The sequence below is a fragment of the Manis pentadactyla genome, chromosome 6, assembly GCF_030020395.1.
Source record: "Manis pentadactyla isolate mManPen7 chromosome 6, mManPen7.hap1, whole genome shotgun sequence".
NCBI lineage: Eukaryota > Metazoa > Chordata > Mammalia > Pholidota > Manidae > Manis > Manis pentadactyla.
In genome coordinates, this window is record NC_080024.1 from 150,556,996 (window position 1) to 150,577,221 (window position 20,226).

The 20,226-nt window shown below is 41.0% G+C and overlaps 2 protein-coding genes across 7 annotated transcripts in view; one reads left to right on the forward strand and one right to left on the reverse strand.

The window, feature by feature from the left end:
- Positions 1 to 6,476, reverse strand: part of TMX3 (thioredoxin related transmembrane protein 3) — a 38,972-nt gene extending 32,496 nt beyond the window's left edge. For 2 of the 3 annotated variants that reach the window (XR_005022952.2, XM_036876754.2), the window contains exons 1-2: positions 6,287 to 6,476; positions 5,423 to 5,477 (exon numbers count right to left, since the gene is read on the reverse strand). Coding sequence is in view for 2 of the 3 variants with exons in the window: in XM_036876754.2 (XP_036732649.2) it covers positions 5,423 to 5,477; positions 6,287 to 6,332 (101 nt within the window). In the remaining variant the exon portion in view is untranslated. Of the gene's footprint in view, positions 1 to 5,422; positions 5,478 to 5,585; positions 5,699 to 6,286 lie in introns of all 3 variants that reach the window. The other variant, XM_057504261.1, reaches the window with a different exon arrangement.
- Positions 6,477 to 6,652: 176 nt separating this feature from the next.
- The window catches only part of CCDC102B (coiled-coil domain containing 102B), a 289,345-nt gene continuing 275,771 nt past the window's right edge, over positions 6,653 to 20,226 (forward strand). For all 4 annotated transcript variants that reach the window (XM_057504260.1, XM_057504255.1, XM_057504256.1 and 1 more), the window contains exons 1-2: positions 6,653 to 6,784; positions 9,452 to 9,591. In XM_057504260.1, the coding sequence (XP_057360243.1) occupies positions 9,575 to 9,591 (17 nt within the window). In that variant the 5' untranslated portion in view covers positions 6,653 to 6,784; positions 9,452 to 9,574. The remainder of the gene's footprint in view (positions 6,785 to 9,451; positions 9,592 to 20,226) is intronic.

Here is a 20,226-nt window from a genome sequence, read left to right on the forward strand (position 1 = left end):
GGTGGCTCATTGTTCCTACACTGTGCAAACAAGGTGGTTTTTGATGAACAGCTACTTTCATCATAAAAAGGGAGTGTGAAATTTTGGTACACACTAGAAGAGGGGTGATTACATGACAAACCCCCAATAAAAATCCTTGACTACTGAGTCTTTAATGAGCTTCCTTGATAAATAACATTTCACACAAATGGTCAGAATTCCTGATGGAGGAATGGAGCATGTCCGATGTGACCCTACTGGGAGAGGACTCCTGAAAACCTGTCCTGATTGCCGCTGGAATTCACGCCAATGTGCCTTTTCCCTTTGACGATCTTGCTTTCTGTCCTTTCACTGCCATAAATCACAGCTGTGACCTCAAAGGTAGGCTGAGTCCTGTGACTGCTCCTAGTCAATCACCAAACCTGGGGGTGCTTTAGGGCAACCTGACACCACACCTGCAAAAAATTTTCCTAAAACACAGTTCTGATTTTGTTACTTGTATTTGACACCTTCTAGGCCCCTCCGGCCACCTACCAAAAAAGTACAAACTGCTACACTTACCTGGCTCAACTTTTCTTCCCCTCAAATGTAAGCACCCTCTGATTTCCAATCAAACTGTTTATCACAGCTAAGTTCACAATGTTCACTTGACTTTCTACTCTTTCATGTTCAAATTCTGTCCAACTGAAAGCATCGCTTACTCCATAATGCCTTCCTAAATTCCTCACAGCTAGGAACACTCTCTCCATATTATCTCTGTCCTCTGTATGATCATCAATTTCCACACATTCTGAAGTTACTTACATATCCAACCATAAATATGCTAATCAGCTATATTTGCTGCATCTCCTAGTGCCTTGAACAGTGATCATGTTTAATCTATACTGGATGAATGATAAAAGTGCTCTATGGAGAAGATTCTTAAACCTATAGTTAAGGCAAAGAGAACGTACACCCTATTCTGATCTCAGGTCCAAAGATGCCCACATCTGTCAGCTGTGGCACTGACGCTCTGTCCTGCAACATGGGAAGGAGAACACCCTTAATCGACCCCCCAAGCTGGTGAACCCAAATCTTCTAGCTTTGTTCCTTTCAGTTCGGTAAAAGTTCTCTTTTATATGCTGATAACTATCCCATGGGGCTACCAAGGTAAACTGGCACAGCTGCCCCAAGCAAATTGTTGAACTAGACACCTCTGATGGTCATTATGCTTGAGGCAGTGGCATGAGGAGGAGGTACTGCCTCCCACTCCTTGAAGTTTAATAGCCTTCTTCATATCCCATCTACATCTCTAGGGGAGTTGAGGGGTATGCAAATCCCTTACAGGGTCCCCGAAGGAGACCCAAGAGTTGATAATTGTAAACGGGCATACAGCTGAAGGGGGCAGATGACCTGGTCAAACATGCAGGAGCCAACTGAGGAGCTGCTGCCGAGTCCCGCCACTGCTCGCCTGAATGTGCAGTCCAGGCTGGGGCAATCCCGCCCCCTGCCATTATCTGACTAGGCCTATCCTTTGATTGTTTATTCAGATGCTCAACCATCCTGCGGACCAGGGGTGACACGGAGGTATAGCACGGGATGCAAATCCAGGGCCATTACTAGGGAACCTGAACAGGAAAAAATATGGTCTTGCAGGGTCTGGAGAGTGTGGCCAGAGTCAGTGGAAAGCATGGGAAAGCCAGGCCAAACCCAAAGACAGTGCTGACTGCAATCAGGTTCCAGCAGGGCACTAAGGATGGGCTGAGGGGCCCTGGCCCACTGACTTAAAGCAGTCTGATGCTGCACAGCACTGCCAGCCCTGACCAGGGGCTGACAAGCTGGAGCTTTCTCATGCTGTAGTGGTGTCTTCTCACAACAGAGGTGGCCTGTGCATGCCAGCCCAATCTCGGACGATGTCTGAATTTCTACAGGCCATCCTCTTATGGACCCAGGAAACAATTAGCTGCTCATCTGCTTGCTGTGGGGTGAAGAACAATTTAGCTTCCAGTTTACCTAGTAAGTATAATATGCTCATTGGTTATGTTTCCCCCTGTCAGCATAGGGGCCTTTCTGATGAACATCCACATAGGCATCAAAACAGTTATTAAGAGCAGAAATGATCTTTATCCAAGTCTCACCTCCATAGGAGGTCCTGTTTTATATGCCACACAACCAAATGGCCAAGCCATGACCGACTGCCCAACACAACGAAAATACTGCAGGATTTATTTGCCAGGCTAGAGCAAAGAGTGGAAGATGGGGGAACAGTGGGGCAGATAATCTCAGTCTTTCACACTGCATGAAACTGCCATTGTGCAAGGGTCCTTTACCAGGTTCGGTAAAGGACAGGTCTCTCTCAGGTTGGATGGTAGCCACACTCAAATCCACCCCAACACAAGTAAACCAGGAGTCGCTAACAGGGAGGCAGGTCCATGGGTGGTCCAGAAGGGGCCAGACGAGGCAGTGGCCCCTTGGGTGTTATTCCTGGAAGGTGGAGGGGCCCTCTGAGATCTTTCCACGGAGTTACAAGACTCCAACTGGGCTCCTGTAAGAGCCATTTACACTTCACGAGAGATTCAGAGCTGCTGTTATTCACCTATATGACTGTATTTTTTGCTTGTGAACTGACTACAGCACTGGTCCCCCAAAGGGAGTAATTGTCTTTCAAAGGGCATGTACCTTTCAGGCAACTTGGGGAGCTTATGGGTCCATGCTAGCCTATGGCATTGTCCTTCTGCCATAAGCTCCGGGCAGTGAACTGAGAGGTTGCTGAGACATGTAATTCAAAATGATAGATGTGGATTAGTAGGGCAGCAGCCTTTCCGGTAGCCTGGTAGAGGGGTACCATCAAGATCCTCACGTAGCTTACGTTACAGCATCAGTAGCCGAATAGGCCCACCAGTCCCTGAGCCTCGTTTTTTATTTTTGGGGTCAGAAAGGTCCAAAAGTTTGGACCTCCTCTGAAATGAGATGTGATACCACTTCCCAGATCATGCCCAGGAATTTCAGTTGGGTACTAGGTCCTTGACCCTTGTCTGTGTTAACGGCCCAGCTGGGTTGCCACTTGTGAGTCATGATGGTGTCCAGTCCTTGCAGGGCAGCGCCCTCACTTAGGCCTCCAGGAGGCTGTCATCAACATGGAAAGCCAGCATTCTGTCTAGGAGCAGACTTTTTCCAGACCTACTGATAGTGGACAGGCGGGGAGTTTAGGAAGCCTTTGTAGGAGGACATTAAAGGTGTGCCAGAATTCACTCCATGTGAAGGAAGTCGATCCTGATCAGTGCTGATCAGCCCAGAGGGATGCTGGAGAAGGCATTTGTGATGTCAGTTGCTTCCAACCAAGCTCCCCACAGTAGCCTCTTCGTGATGCCAGTTATCACCAGTGTCAAGAGCAGCACTATGGCATTGAGGCACCTATAACCAAGGGCAAGTCTCCTGGAACCCAAGGCCTTATTCACAGGCTGGACAGGCTCCTGATGGAGAAACTGTCTCACAGAGCATTTTGTCTTGCTTCAGCCTAGCAGTCAGAGCAGTTGTTTACTCGCCAGGCAGCCGATTACTGTTTTTGGGAGGCAGTGGCACTAGGAACTGGTAGCCACATGGGTTCACATGCTCCAGTGAGGTCTTCCACATGCTCCACTAAGATGGCCTTAATTGCAGCAATTCCCACTGGGGCCTGGGGAAAAAGGTGAGCGGGTGTACACATAGATGTACATCTACACCAATATGCTTTCAGCAGTTGGGGCTTATAAATACTCACCCTGAACCAGGCCTGGGCAAGGGTACTTACTGGAACTGGTCTTTACATCAAGACTAAAGAGCACTGGATTATCCTCTTCCTCCTGGTAGCAGGGGCCATAGGAATCACACTCACCGGTGCACTGATATCCAAAAGGCCCAAGAAAAGCCATTCTCCCCACGTCCCCAATGAACTCTGACCCTGGCATAGGTACTCCAACTAACCCTGGGGACAAGAGGTCTTAACCTAACACCTTGTCAAAGGTCTGGAAATTTGTTATTTAAGGTCACACACCAATGGAACTGACTTTGTGAGGCTTAACCAGGTCTGGTAACAAGCAGGAGCATTAGGGCAACCCCACCATCTGAGCCTGTTAACAGTCTCTTTATCCACTGTTCCTAATTCCTTGCTGTACACCCAAGGGATCACCAGTGTGGCTTGCAGGACTGCTACAGCCTCTAGCACCCAGCTGAGGGAGGCGAGGGTCTGGGTGTCTATGCATGCTTATCCTCTTCCTCCTCAAAGTCACCCTTTATGGCATTCTAAGGGTCTGTGACACACTCCTCAAAACACCACTAAATTTTACAAGATTACCTCACTATAATGACAGTTCTCCTCAGAATCAAAAAGTCCCTAGATAATGCCTAGCCCTCGCCAGTGCCCACTAGCACAGCCAGGGAAGTGCTCTGCAGACCCCCAGGCTTCTTACTCCTCAAGAACCACACTGTACGTACCTGACCACTTTGCTGCTGTACCAGTTCTGTCATGTAGAGGTGGTTAGTTAGGACAACAAGCCAAATAGAAAACAATCAAGGCTTTATTCACTTACTGTGACAGTGCAAGCCAAGAGTCAAAAAAAAAAAAGGCACCAGCTCCTCAGGGTCATTTCTCCCAGTGGAGCAGCAGCAGGCAAGAGTCAGGTAGATGCAGCAGAGACGAGGAAATTCATCTCATGCAGCGGAGCACTGAGCAACAGCTTCTGCTGCCTTACAGACCCGTATGCAAGGGAAGGGAGTGGGAAACGGACAAGTGCAGAAAGGTTCTGAGTCCGGGTGGGGAAAAGGGTTTCAGCTGAACCCCTAGACAAGGAGATCTCAGCAGAGGTGCCTAAAAACTGCTTTAGGCGAGGCCCCCAGTAAGGAGGCCTCTGGAACAGGCAACTGGCTAGGTATGTAGATGTGCTTATGAGCATGGCTGGCCAAGGGGGGCTGAGTCTATGGCTACAACTCTCCCCAGAGATAGCACTGAACTGGCTGTGCTCCACGTCTGGTGTGGGGAGGACAGCTTCCCCCTGGACGCCTGCCAGGAAAAGCCTTGTTGTTGCCTACAGCCAGGCCTGAAGGATCACACACAGGATTCTGGTCTAGAGCAGGACTCCTCACCTACCATAGGCAAGTCTTTGTGGTCAATTAATGTTATGGTACTATAAAGATAAATGTATAATATGGCTATTGAATTACAGCACCTGCTCAGTAGTGATATGAGCAGAAAAACATTACAAACACGAAGAAAAATAATGGAACAGAATATGGAACTATTAGAAAACACTTGGAGCATTACCCCTTTTTGTACATATATAGGCCTTAGGACAACTTCCAAAACAAAATGAGTGTTGTATAAGCATTGGTCATGTACTGTTTCTATTGTTAAAAGATTAGATCCATGCAAATAGGTAACACCAGAGTTAGAAGAAATTGAAGTACTGTTTAAAATATATATACTCACGATTCATCTAAATCTTCTACAAATACTTTACAGAAAGCCATATCAAGTAAAAAAACTGAAAAAAAAAGAAAAAGACAAAATGTATACAATAAATGCTGACTTATCATTCGGCTTGTACTATATGCTTAGTCATCCATAAAGTGTTTTTGATTTTTTATAACCTAACATAAAATCCATCATGATCTGTTCCAGAGCACAAATGATGCAAAGATATATGTAGTTCTTCTATCTAATACATATTTATTCTGCATGCAATTACATTGTATCAGGCAAGTTCTATGGAGGAGAGTAAATCTAAGACAGAGGTTCTTTTACAACATATTTTTACTCTCATCCCATTTTCCTTTTTACCATTTTAGAGTAGAGATAGAAACCGTTCTAATTCCTCCTTTTTCTGTAGCAGCAATGATCCCTCAGTAGCAACTCCAAATGCCATTCAAAATACTATTAGCTTTATTTCACCAAATTTATAGATAGAAACAAAATTGAGATACACCTAATACAAACAGTGACTTATTGTACAGTTATTACATGGTGCCTCGCACTGAACGGTTGCTTGGCCATTCCTCTTAAGCCCAGGGGGCCGTGGAGGGAGGAAGTGAAAGTGACAAGACTCGGAACCTAAAACCAAAAACGTCGCCAAGTTGGGTAGGTGGCGTCCCTGACGCCTGTCAGTGGGACCACAGCAACTGGAACTTCCTGCCACCCTCAGCGGAGAATCAGGGAGGAGGACGCATTTCCCCGGCCCGGCCCTGATGCCCCGCGCAGGGACCCTAGGGCGTCCGCTCGGTGAGGAGGGCCCGGCAGGGGCGGGACACCTCGGCGGACCCCACGGCCTGTCCCCACCCAGGCCTGGGCCCTTACCCGTGGCGCAGAGCCGCAGGCTGGCCCCGCGTCTCCCGGCTGCCATGATCGTCGCCGGAGAATGCGGACCCGGCTCTGCCTGGAGGAGTCACCAGCGGCCGCCGCCTGCGCTCCCGGAAAGGGAAGCGAGGCTCTCGGGGTGCGGAAAAGAGACGCGGCGCGGACAGCGGGGGCGGGGCAGGCCGCCTCTGTTCCCTTCCAGGGCCTCGCGGGTCTCCGGCGCTGAGCATGCGCGGGCCTGGGGCGCCTGCGCAGTCGCCTCTTCCCGGCCGCCGCGCTCTGGGCTGCGTCGCGGAGCGTGGGAACCCGGCCTGCGGCCGCCTTCCCATGGGCGGAGCGGTGTGGATGGGTTGGGGGCTTCTCTGGGAAGTTGAATACCGTCCCCGGTAAATTCAGAGAAAACTGTCAGATAACCCCCCACCCCGCAGCTCTGGGTTGAATTCTGCAGAGCTTTCACTTGGTGCTTGCATGCGTGAGCGCTAAAATTCCTGGAGAGAGGTGGGTGGCCGCGGTGGGGGAAGGATGGGCGGCTGCAGGGCCGCGTGACGCGCCACGTGTTTTTCCACAGTCAGTTGGAGTCTATTTGAACCTGTTCCTAACACGGGAGGTCTGTTCTAGTAGTAAGCTCCATTAATGCGTTTATTCCAACCAAAGGAGTCCCTTTTAAAAAACTCTTTCTATTGAAACCTGAGAAAGGGAAGTTGATCATAGGATATTTTTCCGAATGTTTTTGGAAAAAGCAAAATTACTACATTGCTATCTTTTTTTTCCCCGTACGAACCAACATTGGTTTATAAAAAACTTTATAGTTTTATAGGTTGCTTCCTACAGCAGCCACTACATCTGACTTAGATGAACTCTTTATAGGACGTAAAATACCGGAGAATTTAGAGTAAATCAATTACTGAACCTTTGTTATGAAAAAAAAAAAAGTGGCTTATGATGTCAGCTGGTTCACCTTACGTTCAAAATCCCAACAGGCAAAAATCTCACAAAACATTGCTGTTCCTAACGATGGAAAGATTACAATCTGAGAGCAAGCCCTAGACTTCCTCCCCTCTATGAACATGCAGCATAGTATGCAGTGACGGCGTACAGCAGATTCAAATACATTTTTTTAGTTGAGCATACTCGTTTGTTCTAGAAGTTTTAATATCCATAAATATTTACTTCTCCAAAAGTTCTCGAAGTAGGAAAGACAGATGAGGATCCAGGGGCTCAAAGAAGGTAATTTGCTTATTAGCTAGACATGACGGAGTTGCTATGGGAAACAAGGTCTCAGCTCCAGAGCTGGTGTTCTTTCCGTAATACCACTCCACTTCTCAGGGTTTCTCTCTGCCATAGAATTATCTCCCTCCCTCTTGCCCATCTCCATTTTCAGTCATTCAGTTTTGGCTAATGGTACAATGTTTGAGCAATTTCCCTGGAAAGGTTCTGTATTGAATGGAACAGTGTTTTTTTAAAAAAAACCTTTCACATGAACTGCATATTATATATACCTTGTATATTATGCATACCCACCCTCACTAAAAGGCATGTGCAAGAATGTCTATAGTAGATCTGTTTGTAATTGTAGAAAACGAAACAAATGTCTACCAATAGAATGGATAAGTTGTGCTGTACTCCTATAGCAGAATACTATACAGCAATGATAATGTACTTTTGCATAGATAACTGCATGGGTGCATATCATGAACAAAGTGTTAAGCAAAAGAAACAAGAAAACAAAGAAAGGTGTATGATTTTATGTGCATAAACTCAAAAACAGGCAAATTAATTAATAGTGTCAAAAGTCAGGGGTGCAGGTAAGGCTTGGTTTTTTTTTTATCTGAGTGCTGGTCCCATAGATGTGTTCACTTTATGAAAATGCATTGAACTATGCTTTTAAAGTTTGTGTACTTTTTGGTATCTATACCCTAACAGTAGGGTTTATAAATAAAAATAAAGCAATAAGTTTTTAAAGGAAAGATGATCATTATACAGTGTTAAACAGTGCATCTCAAGTTGTACTCAGTTACTGAAAACGTGATAAAACAGTTTACGACCACTCCTTACAGAATCTGAGCTAGTGGGCATGCGTTTGCACTTCTCACAAGTTCCCAGGTCATACTGTTGCTCTGGCCTGCAGATCTTATTTAGTGCTATTGAGAGAAAATAAATCGAGAAAAATACCATTCACTTTTAGATTGCTTTGTGTAAAATAAAAGAGGTTAAAAAAGAATCTAGGAATAGAAGTCAAAAATTTTTAATTGTTATTTCGTGATAGTATGCAATGGTTTTATAGTTAATTTTGTGACATTACTTAGTTTTAAATGTCTCAGAATTTCTACTTTTTAAAGTATTGTTAGATACAACTCTCATTTTTTAAAAAAAAGCTTCTAGAGTCCTCCATATATTTTGAAGAATGTACAGAGGTCCTGAGAACAAAAGTTTAAAAACAAAGTGGACATGTATGCAACTTTGCACTCAATGAGTAGGGAGTGCATACTCTTCTCTAACACACCTGGAAGAGGTAAAAGAAAATCATGTACCTAGCATAGCCTAAAGCAAGTTTCAACATACTGAAGAAAATGTATTAGTATGTTCTCTCACCACAACACAATTAGATTATAAATCTGTAACAGGATAAAAATATCTTCCCACTCTGGAAATTTAAAGATTCACTAATAAACATCATCTTTGTGAAATGTAATAATAGGAACTGAACTGTACACAGAAAAGAAAGAAAACATGCCTTATAAAACTATAATGCAGCAAAATCTATGCATTCGCAGAAGTTTATGGATTTAAATGCTTTTCTATTTTGGGATGAAAAAAGAATGAAACTTCATGAACTAAATTCTAAGAAGTGAGAGAAAGAACAGAAAAAAGAGGAAAGCATGAAAGAGAAGCAGGGACATTTGTTGTATTTTATTGGGCCAGAAAATGTCCTGTGCACTGAGAACATAGAATTGAACAAAGTAGACCCTCGCATGGTTCATTTCCTAATTGGATGTAAGAGGCATTGCTTGTATGGCATATGTACAGTCAGGTAGTGTTCTAAGTACTTTACATACATTAACTCATTTGGAGAGAGGGAAAAAAAGTAGGATACTCAAAGAAGTTCCAAGGTGTCTTTTGAAGCAATGAATAAAATGGACAAATTTCTTGTTATTGTGAAACCAGAAACAGAGTGAAAGTACATGAGAAAGAGTGAAGAAATGAGAAAACATCTAAAGCATTCAGAAAACATCTTCCAAGAGGCAGGCTGAATCATCCTTCAGGGCCAGAAATGTGGAAGGCAGTTTAATGTTGGACCAATTCAGGTAAGACAGCTCCTGCACTTATTGCATTCTTCCTTCCTATGCCCCATCTTATGAGAGTAAAGCCCCAGTTAGTTAGCTGGGTAGGCAAAAAAGAGAGGGTAATCAAGACCCTCTATCCCACTGCCTAAACCAGTCTCTGTGACATTTTTGTTAGTCAATCTAGTTAAGAATTTTAATTAGTACTAAGACTGTATGCACATTATTAGATTGTGTTCGCAACTTCAAGTTAGCTAGAACTATCCATTATTCAAGTGGGCTTGTTAGAATTGTCATACAGGGACAGGAGAAGAATACTCACATTGAAAAATGGTTAAAGGGATGATGTGAGGACAGTCAGTTGTATTTTGATGTCATTACGTTTATTCATTATAACAGTGTTAATGTTAGGACAAAAAAGTATATAGATATATAGGCAGCAGTGGTTAAAAAGATAAACAGCTTTATCACAATATATATGAAAATTTAAAATCAGAAGTTTATAAAACCAAGATTGATTCAAGAACTAAAATAGTAATAATTGGAAAGCCATAAAAGGAATTGAATCAGAAGTTCGGAATTTTCATTAAAAAAATGTGCTATCCAATTTCTATGAAAAAAAAATCTGTTACAAACTCTTGCAGAGAATAGAAAAATAGGGAACACTCCCCAGTTTGTTCAATAAGGTATACAGTATAAACTTACATAAGCTGGTAACAAAGCCAGTGAAGGCATGTGTGAAAAAAGAGTTATATAGGTCAATTCATCCATGAACAAAAAATGGAAAAAAATTCCAAATAAAATATTATCATACCAGATCTAGCCATGCACCAACAAAGATAAAATTGGGGTTTTCCCCAGAAAAGCAAACATTTAACATTAGGGAGAAAAATTACTGTAAATTTTCCACACAGTAACATATAAAAAATGAAAAATATTTAATCATTTTAGTTAATACAGTAAAAGAATTTGGTGCATATCGACCCTCCAATCTTAATAGTAAACTAGAAAAGGAAGCACAGCTCTTCAACATGATGTTCTGTGCAGGTTAATTTTCAGCAGTCCTGAGATTAATTAAGCCTTTACCAAAGTTCCTGCATGGCACTGACCTCTGATACCAGTACCTGAAAAATACTAATTAATAATGTTGCTTTTCTAACAATGTGTTCAACAAGTTTTGGGGTGGTTTGTCAGCATATTTATTGTTAAGAGATTTATGATTTGCATCCAGTTTTCTTGAGAGAACTCTACGTTGAGGCTGATTTTGTATCAGGAATATGCATATGTGACCAGCAAAATATTTTAAAATTCAGCCAGCTTCTTGGGCTCCCAAGGAACACCTAGTTCTAAGGTGTTTTATGTACATGTAGTTCTTCATTCAAGGGAAAAAATGCTTAACAACCATGACCCTGTGGAAGAGAGAAGCTTGAACCAGATCTCCCCGGGCTCTTTGCTTCAGGAAGCCTATGACAGTGAACTAAACCCTTACTTCAAGACTGTTGTTATATTGTATCCGCTCCTCTAATAAATTATAGATTTATACGTATTGTTATTTGGAGTCCTAACAGTCTTCCTTAGCATTAGTTTTAGTACAGTTGTCATTAGAGGTGGGATTTCTTGGAAGGCTTCTGACTCATTCTTTACTAAAAATATGTCTTAGGCATTGTTTACAAAGAAAAAGATGATTCTGATAAAGGGGATGAAAATGAACTATTGATTCAGAAGTGATTGCCAAGGTAGTCTTGGTTTGAAGTAACACAAGCTTTGAAATCAGTTGCTGACAAGACTTTCCATTGCAAACTAGAAATTATAGAACCTGAAGGCCAGGAACCAGCAAAATCAGAAGTGCAAACTGATAGCAGGTGGCTAAAACAGTTCCTAGTTGCTGCTTTCAACATTAGCAAAAGTGGATGCTCAGAATCCCCTTGGACTGAGCTTCATCTTCTCCGGCCAGCACATGGAGCTCCAGCCAAAGGAGCTTGGGCATTCTAACTTCTGAGGGTCTCCTGGGCCTGTGAGACCCACTGCGATTAGGAGGTAACTCTAGTGGGCAAGTTGATGGAGGGCAGGAAACCAGCGAAGTAAGGGGTAACTCAGGAACATGATGGACGCATTTTGTAGATTGTTACAAGCATGTGAAGATGACCCTGTTAAAATGGCTCCTGAGTTGTAGACCAAGTAGCAGTGTCTCTGGCTTTGAGTACTGCTGAGTGGAGAGGGGTATTTGCAGGCATCCTCGATCCTCCTTTGGCTGCTGTCTTTGTGGGATAGTTCAAGGGGAAGTCCTTGCTAGCTAGAGTGACTAAAGACAGGGGACATTCATCCTAGAGAAGAGTCCTTGCTCTGACTCTCCCTTGTCATTTAAATGTCAGTGTCCTCTGCTGCTGCCAGCTGTCGGACCAGCTGTGTGACAAAATAAGCTCCCCATGGGATGCCCCTCCCCCAGGTCTTGATAAAAGGAACCCCAGCACTGGGGCCACCCTATTTTGCACCTCAAAGAACGTAAAAGAGGCAGTTTTGGATCTTTTATCCCATCTTCCTCCTAGGAGACTTCAAGATAATACAAAGATTAGGATTTTACAAAAGAAAGGAAAGGGTTTACAAACAAGAAAAGGGCAAGAACTCAGGACTTAGTGGTGGGGAAGTCTGTAGATGGTTAATTTAAAATGACATTAAAAAAGGAGGAAATTGTCAGAGTACTCATGAAAACTTTGATAGAATTTTATGAGAAGCCAAGAAGACACGACTGCCTCTCCTCAAACTTCCCAAGATATAAAAATACTAAAGCATATATGCTTGTGTTAATCTAAGATTAGAGGAATTTCAGGTGGAAAAAGGTTCTCATGAGCCTACAGCACCAAGTTCCAAAACACCCACCTTTTATACTAGGGCAATACCAGTTTTTTATTACTACAGCTTGAAAAAACAGAAACTTACTATTGCACAGTTCTCTGGATTAGAAGTCCAGTAGGCCAAACCGGTTTCTCTGCCTCGGATCCCACACTGCGAAAATCAAGATGTCAGAAGTCTCTGGGGAAAAACTTGTATCCAAGCTCATCCAGTTTGCTAGTAAAACTCATTTCCAGGTAGTTGTAGGACTGTGGCCCCATTTCCTTGCTGGCTGGTGGCTGGGAGTTCTTCTCAGCTTCTCGAGAGAGGAAGGGAACTTACCGTTCCCTGACCATGGCCTTTGTCCTAGGCAGCGGGAGTGGACCGAGTCCATGCCTCGGATCTAACTCTCCCTTCTGCTGCAGCCCTGCCTCTTCTTTCTTCCTTCTCTGTTTTTAAGGGCTCACCCTGGGTCCACTTGGATAATCCGGAATCCTTACCTTTAAGCCCCTGTTAATAACCTTCATTCCATCTGCAAAGTCCCTTCAGAACAGTGCCTGGATTCGTTTTTGGCTGAATAAGCAGGGTATTTGAATCTTGAGAGGACATCTTTGGAACTGTTCCTGCCACAGGAGGCAGTGGAGCAAGAGTGTGATGCAAAAGTCAGGCCTTTCCAGATGTGTGGGTGAGATGGCCTGGGGATGGATAAGAAGCTCTTTCAGGTCAAATGGATACAGGAGCACTGCTCAGGCTCCTAATGAGACCCTTAGGGGTGATAGAATTAATTTAGGGGAACAGGGAGATGCTACTGTAAAAGGAATAAAAATTAAAGTCTCATTAAAAGTTGAAATCCATGATTTAAAAAAGTGTACTGTGGGGATGTCTCCTTTACCAGAATGTATAATTGGTGTGGATGTAATGATTGGCTAAACATTCCTCCCTCTACTGAGTAAAATAAGAAAAAGAAATAACTTGTAGATATGTCCCAGATCCATTACTATTGGAAGTGAATAATGGGAGCTTTTAGAGTTACCTAAGCCTACTCAAATAGTTAATTTGAAACACTGTCATATGCCTATGGCCACAAAAATTACTGCCCCAATTAAGAACATGTCAGATGCAGGTATGTTAATGCCCATGCACTCACTCTGCAGTAACTTGGCATTGTCAGTGAGAAAGGCTGATGGCTTGGAGCCTGACTATGGACTCTAGGGGCTCCATTAAACAGTAACCCTAATAGCTTAAGCAGGTCCCAATAGGGTTCAGACTATTCAGCTACTAAACAGATTATTTCAACAAGCTATAGTTGACCTGGCTAATGCCTCTTTTCAGTATTTGTTGCTAGGTAGGGTACGGAGAGTCAACAAGTGTTCATTAGTGTGGGGTGGTTTCCGGTGGACATTGGCCCCAAGGATATTTGAACTTCCCTGTACATTGTCACAAGCTACTGAGGCAGACCTAGTGTGAGACAATGGTGCAATGTTTTAGTGCACTGCATTGATGATGTGATTACTTGTGAAACTGAGAATCAAGCTAAAGCGACTTCACTCTGATCGTAAATCACATGACTAGTTGAGGATGATTAATGAGTCCTGAAAAAATTTAGGACCTTGAACAGACTGTAAAATTTGGGAGGATCACTTGAGCTGGAGTGTTTTGTGACATACTACATACCACTAGGAATAAAATGTTCTTGCTCCCTGCCTCACAGACTGAACTAGACAAGCATCCTAAAGCCTAACAGGTCTATTTGGTTTTTGGAGAAATATTCTCCACTTAAGGATACTGTTGGGCCCCAGTAACCTGGAAAAAGTTCATATTTGATTGGAAACCTGAGCATACATTTAAAAAATACATCGTTAATATTATTGAAAAAAATGGCACCTTATAATAAACTAACAGTGTGTGACAGCCATTTGGATTATAAACATTACTTAAATAAACTAAAGGAGATACAATAAGTGGGGAAATAAAATGTTTAGTGGATGGGAAACTCAACATCACACAGTTTTCTGTTATCTCCTTGATTATTTATAGCCTCAATGACATGATGTTGAAAATTTCAAGTTTTTTGAGGACTTTGACACACTGACTTGAAAGTTTATATACAAGAGCAAATGTCCAAGTATATCCAGACATTCCATGTAGAAAAAGGTGAGAGACCTTATCCTGCTGGAAGTTAATACTTAAAGCCATAATAATGAGAATGATACAGTATTGGCACAGAGATAGACAAATGGCGTAGGAGAGACAACTCAGAAACAGATTCATGCATTAGTGCAAACTTGACATTTGACAGAGATCACATTGTAGAAAACTAGAGAAAAGAACAAATTGCAAGGAGACAATTTAATAACCATAAGATGAAACAATTTGGATCCAAATCATACATTGACAAAAATCAATTCCAGTGAGGAAGAAGACCAATGAACAAGCAAAATGTTAAGATATTTAGAAGAATATCTGAGAATATCTTTGCTTTTTGGTGTGGAAAATAATTTCTTAAACACAAAAATTACAGTCAGAAGGAAAATATTGACACATTTGTTGAAAGAGGCTATAGAGAAAGTAAAGTGAAAAGATAAGCAACAGAGCTGGAATGTTATGTGCAACAAACATAACTCAAAAAGGATTAATTTAAAAAATCAATTAAGAAAATATAAAGTATATAACAAAGCTATGAGCAAAACATATGAATAGGCATTTTACATAAGAGAAACACAAATATCAAACAATATGTATAGATGCTCTGCCTTGTTAAATTCAGAATAAGACCTGCCTTTAATAAACTAAGGGTTTGTGACAACCATTGGATTATAAATATTATTTAAATGAACTAAAAAGATACCAATAAATGGGGTAATGAAAACAGACCATTTGACTTTCATTTTGTATGTGGGTGTGAACACTGAGAATTATCACACACTGTTGATGTGAGTAAAATTTATATTTTATGAATACAGTCCACCTTAGTGTCTCATATATTTTATACTAAATATTAAATGTCAGATTGTTTTAAATAAATTTCTTCATTACATATTTCAGATCAGATTCCAGGCTATTGTTATAATAAATCCGATTGTCTTATTACAAATATAAGAATGCAAAACATTAATGCTGTATTTTTTTCATAGAAATATCTATATTTACTTTTAAATCTCCCTAGGGTTGAAAGGTGCTAACCCAATTATGGAAGTCAGTTAATATTCCAGTTAATTAGGTTATTCAGTTCTCCAGAGTTAGCCTAGGAGAATAACTTAGTTTCTTTTCTGTGATCCTGAAGAAACACTATGAACCCTATTTTTAGTCATGCCAATTTTTTCATAATTTCAAGAGAGGAGTGCCTCACTCACGTGCTAATTCTGTCTGCTCGTAGAAGTCCGCACCTCCATCTAAGATAAACAGCTAATTAGAACATTTGGTCCTATAAATATTCCCTTGAGTTTTAAAGACTTTTGAACATAATGCAATCTTGTACTCATCATATTCTTAAAAGCATGTAAATTGTACTGATTTTAATGATTAGCAATTTGATAGTGGATATATATCTTTATCTTTATCTGACTAGATGTCCTACTTATAAGGCCATTCCCCTGAGTCAGAAAATGTCTATTAAATGATGTATTTAATACTTAAAAGATTCTGTATCGGTCACTTTAATGTGATAAATGTGTCAATAATACCAAAAGGACTGAGTAATAAGATCCAGTAGGAATATATTCTCTCTCTTGACCTTCTTTAGTATATTTAAATTAATATTTATCTTTTTGTGTATCATTGATGCAGGACTTTAATGGATTTAATATATTTTAATTAACCACAATTATTACTCCATTTTTTATGCTCATATTGTCACAGTGAAAACCATAATTTGGTTCCTATGTCTTTTGATCTGATTCCACTAAACCTTGAATAAAACCTCAGCTCCTGGTAAGGAAATTCTGCCTTCTCTTATACCTTCCTTCCTCAGACTTGGAATCAGTTATTCAAAAAAAACCTGGTTCCTTTTCATGGAAAACTGTAGAAACTGTAACCTGGACTTTACATTTACATGTTAATCTGGTTCCATCTGAGATGTCATTGCCTCTAGGTCATTTCAGTGGACAGAGGCATAAACTATTTTACTTACTGCATATATATATTACACATATGTTAGGTACATATATATATGGAAATACGTATCTGTTATATAATTACATCACGTTAATCAGGTATATATTATCAATTGTCAAATTTGGAAGGAAGCTATTCAAACTGACAATCGTTCCTAAGACTAAAATCTCTGAATGCCACTTCTACTCTAGTAAAAGTTAAGTAAATTATATGAATCAATGTAGTTCAAACTCTTTGGAGGAAGTAATTTTTTTTTTTAATGAAACTGATCACATCTCATATCCAAGGAGAACAGTTTATAGTTTTCCAGATTTAAGTTTGAGTATCTACTAAATATTTCCTGCTATTTTTCTTTCAAATAAATAAATTCTCAATCCTCTGACTTTAGTATTCAGAGATGATTCTGAAGAACTTTATCAATTTTGATATATGTTCAGTTACTCAAACATTAAAGTTCAGAGAGTGGAAGAGTTAGTTTCAATTAATATACTGCGTCAGGGGAGGAATTTTGAACCTCTTCCATGTGGGCCAGAGTTTACTAGAGTACAGGCTTTTATGTGAGTACTTTGTATATTTTAAGTATTTCTAGTATTTCTAAGGTAACTCCACAAAGGGCTCAGGAATAGTAATCATACTTGAGGTCTTACACCCCTAAATGGGTGATTGGCATTTCTTGAGGGCATTCAAAGGAATGTCTCCTGATTATCTTACTTTTGTAATTCTCACCTGCCCACAGATAACATCTGCATAGAACTGAAATTTTCCAGTTTTCTCTTAAATGTTTTAGGATATCATGACTCACAGAAACAGGGACAGAAAATTGACTTTGAGTCATTCCTGCCATGCCAATTACAAGTTTACAGACCAGGGACCGTAATAGTTAGAATAGTTTAACATCAGTGGAACAAGGTTGGTGGTCCTTGGACTGAGAACCTGGGGACAAAGGAAAGACATCAGATTTACATGGAACACTCCGTAGAGATGTAGGAGATGGGAAAAGGTTCTGCAGAAGCTAGACTCAGTTGATGAGCCTCATGTGAATTCACAAGTCTTTCTGAACTGAAACAGCTCAGGAGTGGAGCCGAAGCCAGCCAGGTCAGCCCCAGAGAGCGGCAGGGAAATGATGAGATATGTTTGGAAGTAAGGCGCCAATGAACATATCCCTTACATACTCTGTCTTTTTCCTGGAAGATAAAGACCACAGACTCAGAAGGAAAAATCAGTGCTTTACTGAAAAGAAACACATGAAAAAATAAAGTAGAGGGTAGGACCATGCATCACACGTAGGTTCCTTCATACAACAGAATTACAAATATGGTGGTTTAAGTGCCTTTGAGAATTACCTGTGTCTACCGGGAGCAGGCAGAGGAGGGACTGTGACACCAGGAGAGAGGAAAGCTGAACACTGAGTCATAGTTAGGAAGCTTCAAGAAGGTCTTTGAAAGGAATTGAAAATATTTCTCAATTAAATATAAAGATTTGTCATTTTGTTGAGACTATCTTGTTCAAACTACTGATGACCTAGGGACCTAGTTCTTCATAATTTGGCTTTGCCGAATAAATCCTCATACTCTTGAAGCAAAGTAAACTTGCATTTGTTGAAACTTCACATACCTCATGCCAGGTACATCACATATGTTACTATATAACTCTCTCATATCAACTTCAACTGTTATCGATTGGTAACTCTTTGTAGCTAAGTAAACTGCAACTTAGGGAATAAACTACCAGTACCTTGTGTGAAATGAGAACTTACCTAAGAGGTCCTGTCAACCAACCTCCTCTGGAAGTTCAGTTATTAAAAAGGACCCTTACATTGATGGCATGTGTTCACTACTTCCACTCTGTGACATTTCCCTCATAAGAGCTAAGATTGTTTCTGTCAGCCTAGAAGGACCTTTACATTGGAAGCTTTGTTGGTAATAAGAATGGTGACATCTGCCAGAACCATGTCTCAGCATCAGAGAGTTAGGTCCCAGCACCTGACTCATTTGATCCTTGTCGTGCTGCGTTGCTGCGCTTCCCAGTTGAGGTTATAGATACACGTGCAAATGGAGAAGTAATGAAGCCCATGCTTTATTTATAATAAAGATTTATGATGGACAAAGCCAAGCTCTGATACAAGATTTTGAAAGAGCTGAAAGCTATCAGAGTATCTTTGCAAAAAAACCCCACACTACTAAGAAGCTTAAAAAGTCAGAGAAAGAGCTGTTTGCTATGGTTGCTATAGTAGCAAAAGTAAACCTCTCCTCTTGGGAAGAAGAGAAAAGAATAGTTAGCTGTCCCCAGGGAATTTGGCTTCAGAGCTTTTAAAGAGGCTCAGGATGACTGGAGACACTTTGCTCCGAAAAGACAAACAGCTAGAGAAGTGTTTATTAAATGTGTTTATTACACAAGGGTACTGCCTCTGCGGTGAGGAGATAAGCCAAAACAGCAGGGTGTTATTTTAAAGTCCAAAGTTTTACAGTCAGCAGATGCAGTATGTCTTGAATGCCACAGGATGACAGTAGCAAGAGATTACTGCCATCCCCTTGCCTGGGGAGAAATTCTATGTATTGTGTATATTTGAGCCACAAATACGACTCCATAAATGCCAAGGGTTTTATGTGTAGTGACTCAAATGTCACGATTAAGTCTATTTCAAATTTAAGGTAATGCCTCCTAATTCAGTATTCTCAATGATTTCCCCCTATATACCACTCGGGTTTTATAAATGTCAGCCTTTTCAAGGTATTTTTTTCAGGCCAAAGATCACAGCCATTTAAGTGCCTTTTCTGAAAGAAACACTTGATTGTTTTAGTTACCATTCTCTAGACATTTTTCATCTTATTTTGAACAACTTGGTAGGACAAAGACAGTGTGCATGAAAGGTATGAGTAGTTATCTTCTTCCTCTCCAACCTGCTGGTATTTTCTAGAATTTAGAACTGTGTTTACAGATATTCTTTCTTTTGAATTTATTTGGCATTTGGTTTTTTTAGACCACTCAGTGCTCGAGATCCTGAGGTCGTCCTTCACATGCCCCTTGCAGCAACTCGTCTGAGTAGTCCTTCCTGTATGTTTATACAGGACTTGTTTATGTAGGAGATTTTCTGAAGCCTTATATTGTTGAAATATATTTTTATTACAATAACATATTTAAAAGGACATTTGATTGAGTATATAATTTTATATCTGAAGTTCTTTCCCTTAAATACTAAAAACCATACTACTTTTTATTTCCTTATGTCCATTTTTGTTATGATATCTGATATCCCGATTCTTGTTCTTTTGAGATGATCTGCTCAAACTCATTCTCAGCTTTATAAATTTCTCCGTGTTTTTGATGTTTTTAAATTTCTGTGGTAGTATTTCCAGGTGTAGGTGTTCTTGTTTTGTTCTGTTTTTGTGTATCTTGTTCGGCACGAAGGCAGATCTAGTAAGGAAGTCCGAGTACTCAGACACACCCCGGCTTCCCTGAGCTGGGGATACTTGCTTACGAGGTGGCAGAACCAAGCTGCACATGGCCACCCGTCCCAGACATTCCAACAAAAGTTGTTTTTTTTTTGATAAGTGAGATGTGAGATTCAGTATAAATTCACCGATTAGAAACACCTGCTGTTGTAGGATGTTGCTCGCAATAGTTCTGACTTTTGAACACTTCTTCTGCCAAGTTTTTCTTCCGATTTTATCCGTTATTCCATCCTGAGAAGCTTATGTTGGAGCGACCTCCTGTGGC